This window comes from Ictalurus punctatus, chromosome 8, assembly GCF_001660625.3.
Source record: "Ictalurus punctatus breed USDA103 chromosome 8, Coco_2.0, whole genome shotgun sequence".
Lineage (NCBI taxonomy): Eukaryota > Metazoa > Chordata > Actinopteri > Siluriformes > Ictaluridae > Ictalurus > Ictalurus punctatus.
The window spans coordinates 14,079,192-14,088,301 of NC_030423.2; the positions used below are offsets into that span (position 1 = coordinate 14,079,192).

Sequence of the window (9,110 nt, forward strand, 5' to 3'; positions counted from 1 at the left end):
AGGGCAAGCACCTGAGCCGTGTTGACTCAAACATGATCTCTCTCAGGGCAGTGAATGTGAGTGAATGGCCAAGCAAAGCTGAAGCAACACTATTTTGTGTAGGGCCAAGCTTGTTATAAACCCATATAAAACTTTAGCCACTATTTTTGGCCCAAGTGTTCACTTGAACAGTTTTTCATCAAATCTTTAGGTCAATAAAAATTGTTACCAATTACATGCATATCAATACAGATATCTTGCAATAATCAAACAAATGTTACCAAAAAGAATGAAAAAGAAACCACCTGCTACCTTCCTTACTGACACTTACATATATTCAAATCAATCTTCAGGGTTAAAGTTCAGCCCTTTAATTTAGCATACAACCAAAACAAAATTGTGTATTTTCTAGGAAAAACATTTATTTTAAAGAAATAAATTAAACAAAGTGGGATTGTGAAAAGTATTTTTATTTTTCCACAATTCAACACCTTAGAATGCAACACCCTCCAACTTGACATTTCAGTTCCTCTCCCCCCCCATGTCCTTAGTGCCATCACTGCTCACTTGAAGATCTTGCCCTGACATAAAGGTTTGCCTACATGCTTGAATTCTCCCTCCCATGCAAAGTATTCCTTCACCATGGTCTTGCACTCCTCGCTATCCACATCCAGCTTACGCCAGTTATAGGACTCATAGTCAATCTGCCAGTCATCAGACAGCTGAAACAAGAAAACAAATGTGAACAAGCACATGTCACAGCAAGTGTGCTCCTTTATAGGTTAAAGACATACCAAGAACTGGACTTATTCAGCAGTAAATAAGATGCAATACTAGTAGTGGTTAACCCATGCACCCTATTAGTACACCTATTGTGCTTTTTCAGATATTACCTTTCATGTAGCGTTATATAGCCGTTTGTGAATGTAAGAAGTCTGCAAAGTTTCAAAAATCAACATGCATGACTAATGGAGTTATTGACTCCCAAAACAAAGAACCGATTCTGAACAGCTGAAACAAGTTGTCAGTAATTCCAGACTTCCTTCCTGTTCAAACCTATGTAGGTTTGTAACCAAAAAAAAAACCCCTGCCTTTGGTCTTCATTGGCTGCTCGAACATGTACTTTGACCCACCCTCAAACACTACAATTCCTGTTGCACTGAAAAAGAGTTAGGTTCCTGTTGTCACCATGTCTAGAAGATGTTTTCTGCGCTAGAAAAGCAAGACCACTTTGCATGGACTACCAAAGGATGAGGATGTAAAGCATCAGCAGTCAGAATTCATTTTCAACTCCAACCTTCATTTGTGTTCGTCGTTTCACTGGTCACTACTTCTCCAATATAGCTGAAGTCAACGCAGGATTTATGAAGTGATCATTCATTAAAAATGGGGCTATACCCACTTTATTTGGACCATCGTGCTCCTATGGATCACAACCTGTAAGTATGATTGATTATGTATGTATGTGTGTGTATATATATATATATATATATATATATATATATATATATATATATATATATATATATATATATATATATATTCATTCTACTGAGTGTTCCAAATGCAGTTGTATTGTATATGTGTATAGAGAGTGCACAGCTGTTAGTCTGTTAGCCTCTGCTAACCAGCTAACTCACATTATTGCCAAACTACATATAAACCACTTAGAAACTTCCTGTTCTCATCTTGCTTGCAATGGTGGCTCGGTCTTAAATTGATAAGGTAAAACCAACGACATTACTGAGCTGAAATTCAGATATGGTAGTGGGCACCCCCCCAACATGTGCTGTAAGCAGTAGATCAATCACAACAGACTGGGACATCTGACCAATCAGAGCAGAGTAGGCTCTCTGAAAGGAGGAGTTTAAAGTGAACAGATCCTTGAGCAAGTCATTTGTGACCCTGAAAAAGAGGTGATGCTGCAATGTAAATTATGAGAAAATGAGTGTTTTTTTGACCTTGGATGCATGTAAACCTCTTGTACGAGACCTCAAACAAAATTAGGCACTTTAATATAGCATAATAGGTGCACTATAAGACACAGACCATGCATAACCAAAGATCCCTTTTTTTTGGATGAAACAACCTGCTGAAATAATCCCAAAGCTAAGAACAGAAAAAGTGAAGTGTCTTACAGTGAAAGCTAGATCTTGGCCTCTGAAAACCCAAATGCCAGAGATGGAACTGTTGTTGTTCGTGCCAAACAGGATGACACTAGCAAAAGCGTTCTTGCGCAGTTTATCAAGACGCTGGAACATTCCTAAAACAGACCAAACAAGGGCACGCAATCACATGGTCTTAATCCAACAGTGTACTCCCAAAAATAAAAACAATCAATATTAACATGTTTATAGTATAAGCAGCCATTGAGATACCATTTCAAAAGCAAATTAATGTGGAAGGTTTTTTTTTTTTTTTAACCTAAAGGCATTTTACATTTCAACGTCCATCAATTTTTTAATTCAGCTTTTTAACACTGTCTATCTCCATCTTAAAAGTGTATGTTGTTTATCACAGTATCAATACTGCATCATCTTGCTCAGCCTTGTTTTGGAAAATAAAAATCCTGGCATTATTTACAAGATCAGCAGCAAACGGGTTTGACCGTCTCAGTTTCTTGATACTAAATCGTATCACTCTGTAGTGACTTGATCAACTAGAAACATTCCAATCTAACCAAAAACACGACATTGCTGTTGGAATGCCCTGCTCATACCCGTGATAAGATTGCAGCTCATGAAGGTCATGGTCAACTCCTCTGGAAAACGATATTCACCATACCAGATAGAGAAGCCCTCACGGTCAAAGTTTTCCCAGAAGTGAGGGATAGCCACAGTCAGTGTGTCCTCATTAGAGTACTTTCTCTTGAACTCATCCAACACAAATGAGCTGGGGGTAAATTAATAAAGAACGGGTCAGGCTTCAAAAACCTGAATGATGTACCATCACACATTGAGAGTGTAGTAAAGAAATGTTTCCTGGTAGAAGCAAAATCAGAATTTCAAAATAGGAATTTAGAGTTCTTAAAAGTTACCAGAAACAAAGTTAGTATTCATTTACCTCTTTGGAAGGTGAGCAAATGGGTCCTTGGTTTTTGGTTCAGAGGCAAGTGCAGCATCACACTCATCCAGCTCCTCGGCTGGAGGGGAAGGTTTTTTCTCCTCCTTTTTCTTCTCCTTTTTCTCCTGCTGTTGCTGGGGCTGCTGCTTACCAGCCTCCTTACCAGCTTTCTCCTTCTTTGATGGAGCCTCCTTCTTGGGCTGGTTCTCAGCAAACTTCTTGGCTACAGGAAGAAAACAGAACCAGAGACTGAGTGCAATTCTCCAGGTTCTGTGGAACTTAAGAATCTAGTTGGGCTGGGTCAGCTAAATTGCAAATGTGTGACATGGAGACTAATTTAAATTTGATAGATATTCATTATTAAAATTACTAAGAGTTAATGAACAAATGTTTGGTTAACTGCTCAGAGAGCGAGAAAAAGAAAACATCTTTCGTGTGGCATAATCAACCATCATTTTTCCACTGCATAAAACTTTCCTCCTGTCTGTGCTGTACTTTGTTTTGGGTTTGATGTGTAATACAGAGAAATAATGAATGCAAAGCAAAAGCTTTACTTAAAAATCAGCTGGCTGAGCTGATCTGCTGCTTGATCAAGTCAAACATCCATCCCAGGGTCACAGGGAGCCTAGAGCCTATCCCAGAGTACTCGGCACATAAAGTGGGGGACACCCTGGACAGGGTGCCAACGAATTAAAGGGCACAATCGCACACATTCACAGGCCAGACAATTTAGAGTTTCCAATCAGCCTACAACACGTCTTTGGACTGGGGGAGGAAACCAGAGTGCTTCAAGGAGACCCTCAAAGCACATGGAGAACACACGTGCACACAGGGCGGAGGCAGGAATCAGTTAGCAAGCATGCTATCCACTAAACCAATGTGCCCCTCATGTCAAACATAGTGATCGACTTTATTTCACATTAAGAGTACATTATATTCTCCATTACCTTTATAATTTTCACATTAATGAACAAAACATTCTCAATTTTCCTTAACAGAAAGCAAGGTGCCTGCAACAGCACATCTTTCAAGTGGGGAAAATCAAAAAGGGGGCGAAAGATTGCTAACATGACATGAGGGGAAGGGAGCAGGGCTTTGAGCATTAATATTCGGGACAACCGCGCAACTCAAGAGTATAGGAGTGAAAACGGATTTGGAAAACTTTGGAATCACTTTGCCAGTACATTATTATAATCTGATGGTCAATACAGATATTGGCACATAAAATTTGACTAAACCAGATGCCTACAATCCCTTGTAAGCTAATTATATAGAACACAGGATCAATTAAGTCTGCAAATAGTAACTCACCATCAAACTGAGCCATCTTCTCACAGAGCTTGACCTCTCCAAGAACTGCTTTAAACTGGGGCTGGTTGATGCAGGTCACAAACCAGCGAGTGACATTGGGGTAGGGCTGACGGAACGCAGGCTCAAGAACCTAAGAATGGCAAAGAACATCAATTTTCATTTTGCATTACACAATGACTTGCTTTTCCTGGAAAGAAAAAAAACATCTTTCCACAACATACCTGGGCAAAATTCTGATTAGGAAAAGTGAGTCTGAATATGTTCTGAAGGCATATCAACATGTTAAACAGCATAACTCTTACATTTGTTCTAGTCTCTTGGGTATGGGAAGCTGGCATGCATTCTTTACACAGAGGAACAGATGCAGAGCAGTGAATGCTAATCAAAAAGCCATGAAGATCTGATTGTATTAATAATTTTTATTACACTATGACTCTGCTCAATATAGCATTGCACAATATTGACTGAGTTAGCAAGATCAGATTACTTACTTGGCTCACAGCTGACAACTTTCATAACACTGTACTTTTACAAATATACTCTGACTAGAAGTTAGCATTTTGCATGTTGGTCCAAGTAAGGAACAATGTCAAATGTGTCTGGTCTGGTGAAGACTTGTTCAAACATTTTAAGCCCAACAGCCCATTCAATGAAGTACACAACCTTAGAAACACATCCATAACTGGTACACAAACACAGTCATCCAAAACATTTTTAGCTTGGTTCTTATTCATCTCATGCATCTTCTAGACATCAGCAGTTAAAAAAAGTGTCACTAGATAAATAGTTTAGATAAACAGAGACAGCCCAGTTGATGGACACCAATTTAAAATTTACAGTACAGAATTAAATTATGGATTAAGTTTGATTAAGTAATAAACAATCATTACTCTATAAAACAATTTGTGAACTTATTTTTTTGTTATTTAAGAAACTGTCCAGTTTTTAAAAAACAAAAACAAAAAAATATTAGAATATTAGCATGAATAGCTTCATGCCTGAAAGGTGTCATCTACTAGTACAATGTAATATTGACCCTTTTCCATCAATCCTCCCATCCAAATCGTTTTTGTTAATATCAGCTATTATCACAACACTCTAAATCAATGCAATTTCTACATAAGGCATAACGATGGCACTACCTAGATCATGCAAATTGCGATTCAGCGACCAAAATCAACAAAAGATCAGGATCAATAAACCACCACATGCAGGAGACGCATCTTAATCCCCTTTTCCACTAAACTGCAGTGGAAAAGCAAGCTCAGAAAAGTAAAGTGAGCCGAGTCAATCTGGGCGGGTGCCATCTTCCACTCGCCTTCATGCAGTAATAATGTTGTATATCAAAACCCTGTATAAATACAGTCAGGCCGTACTCCAAAAGCCTTTCCTGTTCACTGAACATGGACCCTATTAAGGATGTAAAATATCAGCGTTCTAGAACCTACGTAGGGCTCGATATAACGAAGTTAGATTCAGCTGCGACAGGAGTGACTTTGATAAATGTCTGCTTGGAAATCGGTAACAAGCGAGATGTAAAAATGTAAGACAGAAACCTTTGTCCTAATTTTATCTGTAATGAGAAATAATATAATTTTCAATTAATAGTATATTACTATACACAAGGTATGTACTAAATGACATTTATTCAGGCAAAATACAGAACCACTTGTTAAGGAAAATTCCCTACTCCCTCAGTGCGTGGATCACATTTAGTATCGGATCGCTTGGAACCACGACCAAAGTGGTACTAAAAGTGCCAGGTACTATCCACAGTGGAAAGCCCACAAAAAGCGAGCAGAGTCGAGCCGTACCGTGCAGTGGAAAAGCGCCAAATGTCATATTGTCAACTAGGCTAGAGAATTCTTTACAGCAAATCAAATCCATTTACAAATTTCACATAGTATGTTAAATGGACATAGGCACTCAACCAGGATACACAGTCCTTGGCTGAGATTAGTCACAGTTGTCTGCTATAAACACTAGATAACTAGAATTATTATTCTACCTGAGATTACCAGATGAGTGTACAGCAAACAGGCTATGTTAGAAAGTTAACACCGAATGGAGAAACAAACATTCTTCACTGACACAGAAAAGATGAAAGCAACCTTTTTTAAATAAATAAAGAAAGAAATTTTTATGAAACTCACCTGCTTGTAGAGCCAGAGCAGAGAGCAGACCACAGTGATATCAGCCAGACTGACTCGCTCACCAACCAGAAAAGTGCGAGTGTTTAAGTGCTGGTTCAGAAATGCAAGCACACGCTTCACCTCCTCTTTGGCCTGTTCTGTGGCCTTGACACATACAAACCCAGGAGAAAAAAATATTAACACACCTATACACTGGCTTCTCCCAGTTTTAGAATATTAATGATCTAATTCCAGGAGCAGAAAAGCAAAAACTACAGACCTGTTTGTTGAACTGCATGATGCCCAGGGTTGGGAAGACCCACGCACTGGCAGGAGGGATGATCTCCGAATCAGCAAAGCTGACCCACTGCAGTACCTGGGCACTGGCTTGAGGAGTGCTGCCTCGGAGGGCATCATTGCTCACTACAAGAGAAGCAGGGTTGACAAGAAAAACATCAAACGACTGTTTGCTGGGTAAATGACAATATTTCAGCATTTACACTGGCAGTAATGTGATGTGCATACTGGGCAAGTGGAAACTCTAGTGTGCTTCCCAGTCCCATATTTTGGATAGCCAGAAAACATAATTGACAAGAAAAAAAGGGTTTGATAACGTATTGTAATACCACATAACAAGCTAGTTAACAATAATACAGATGTAGGGAAAACACCTAGGGAGAGGATAGCTTCACATAGTTCAACAAAAGTCAGCGTTGTGGCTGTGAGTGTTTTCTTAAAACACAAAAGATATTCAAGTCTGGCTAACAACTGTCTATGTTTAACCTGCAAAGTGACTGTTCATGATACTTGGGGGAGAATTAAAAGACAGCTCTGAGCTGCATTTCATTTTACTTAATTTAATCAGTGTTTCGACGTACTGGAGTGTTCCTGAGTATCAAAAGATTGTACGTTATGCATGTGCGCTAATTAATTCCACCTGGTAAAATGGTCCATCATCAACGAGATCACTAACGCAGGAGGTAGTGGGTATCAAAATTAGGAGCTCTAATCAGAGCATCAAGGTGTCATACCATTAAGCATTCATTTTAAAACATTCAAACCAAATGTGTGCTTGTGAATGTTAATTGGGATGAGAAGTTTATTTTACCCAGGTTTTGTGCAAAACCTGCTTTGTTCACTTATGTATAAGAACATAAATTAATGTAAAAAATAAAATAAAATCTTATTTTCCCTTGCAAACATTAGCTGTACTGATTATCCATACAGAAATTAAACCCCTGTGAAGCCACACCTGCTAGCACTTCAGGCAGAGAGCAGCTGCCAGTGTGAACACAGGGTAAGACATGCATTAATGAAAGCCAAAAGCTGTTACAATGCTCCAAGCAACACATTTGGAGCAACTAAATTCTAAAAGCAAAGCGATGCTTACGGTAATGAGCGATGGCATTACTCTCAAACAGACAGAAACCATCATCATCCTGGTAAGCTGGAACCTAAAAACAAACAGTAAACAAAATAAAGTAAGAATTTAAAATCTCAGTTGTAGATAACATTTAAAACAGGCCAAGAACAGAGCATGTGCCAACCTTGCCCAGGGGAAAGTTGCTGAGGAAAGCAGGGGAGCGGTTTGTCTGCCCAAAGGTGAAGGCAGGGGGGGCACTTGCCACCTTCAGGCGAGCCCCACTGTACTGGGCTGCAATCTGGGCCTTGAAAGCCCTCCAGTTCTCAGGGTATGTGTAGAGAGTCTGTGGACAGCAGTACATTAATATCACATGAAATATACCATGCAAACATGGTCTTTACAGAAAGAACACCTTTGCAAACATATAAGTGAAACAAACTCAGTTTTGTACTCAGTACAAAAATGAATGAAGTAAAAGCTTATTTCTCCATCTGTTTAATGAAAAAAGCCAGGTCAGCTAGCATTAATTTAATAGATTAAACCCAACACACATGCTGGAAAATAAAAATATAGTCACCAGATGCCTAAGTACAAAGGTATTAATTTAAAGAAAAATGGCTCCTTATTAGCCATATGGTAAACTGTACAAGTGTAAAAAGCCTTTGTTCCAAACCCAAAGACATGCACTTGCATATGAAGTATTGATCCATTTGGGACACAGCTAACATTATCCAACTAGCACCTAAGCCTAAACAGGCGAACAGTCATCTAATAAAAAAACATAAATACTACGTTTTAACCATAAATATGTCTGAAGGCACAGTAAATCCAAATATACACAAAGTCCGGACAAGTTAGGATGCACAACATGCACGTTCCGGTGTAACGTGGCACAAACGGAGCGCCTCGGTGCTGCTCCCCATTCATAATACATACTACTGGGCAGCGTTTTATAATAAAATAAACAGCGCTGTGGCTTCAAAACATCTGACAAGGAATAATCGCAGGTCAATAAACTCAACGGGAAGGAGGATGGACTTGATATTTATACGATTGTAAGCACAGGCTTAAGGCTAGCACAGACAACGGGTTTTCTTCCATCTTACTCACCCCTGCCGCCATCTTTAGGAAGAGAGAAAGAAAGAACTGAGGCGCACCTTGATGTGGTGTAACGGCGGCAGGTCGCAGAAATTATACGTCAGAACTGCCGACCAAGGGGGTATTCCAGAAAGCAGGTTTAATTTAACGTCACATAAACCCTG

General features: G+C 39.2%; 1 protein-coding gene across 1 annotated transcript; it reads right to left on the bottom strand.

The window, feature by feature from the left end:
• Positions 1-428: 428 nt before the first annotated feature.
• Positions 429-9,110, bottom strand: eef1g (eukaryotic translation elongation factor 1 gamma). The gene is made up of 10 exons (XM_017474087.3): positions 8,959-9,110; positions 8,033-8,191; positions 7,876-7,939; positions 6,766-6,908; positions 6,507-6,650; positions 4,354-4,483; positions 3,043-3,265; positions 2,699-2,871; positions 2,118-2,242; positions 429-701 (listed from the first exon to the last, which is right to left on the bottom strand). The coding sequence occupies exons 1-10, from the start codon at positions 8,968-8,970 to the stop codon at positions 543-545; spliced, it is 1,332 nt and encodes a 443-aa protein (XP_017329576.1). The 5' UTR covers positions 8,971-9,110; the 3' UTR covers positions 429-542.

What these genes read in the sequence shown, in the direction of transcription:
- eef1g (XM_017474087.3), bottom strand. An exon ending in TAATGCCATCGCTCATTACC is followed by an intron (nt 6,909 to 7,875) that starts GTAAGCATCGCT and finishes CTTCTCTTGTAG; the next exon opens with TGAGCAATGATGCCCTCCGA. An exon ending in GAGCTGCAATCTTATCACGG is followed by an intron (nt 2,243 to 2,698) that starts GTATGAGCAGGG and finishes GGTCTGTTTTAG; the next exon opens with GAATGTTCCAGCGTCTTGAT.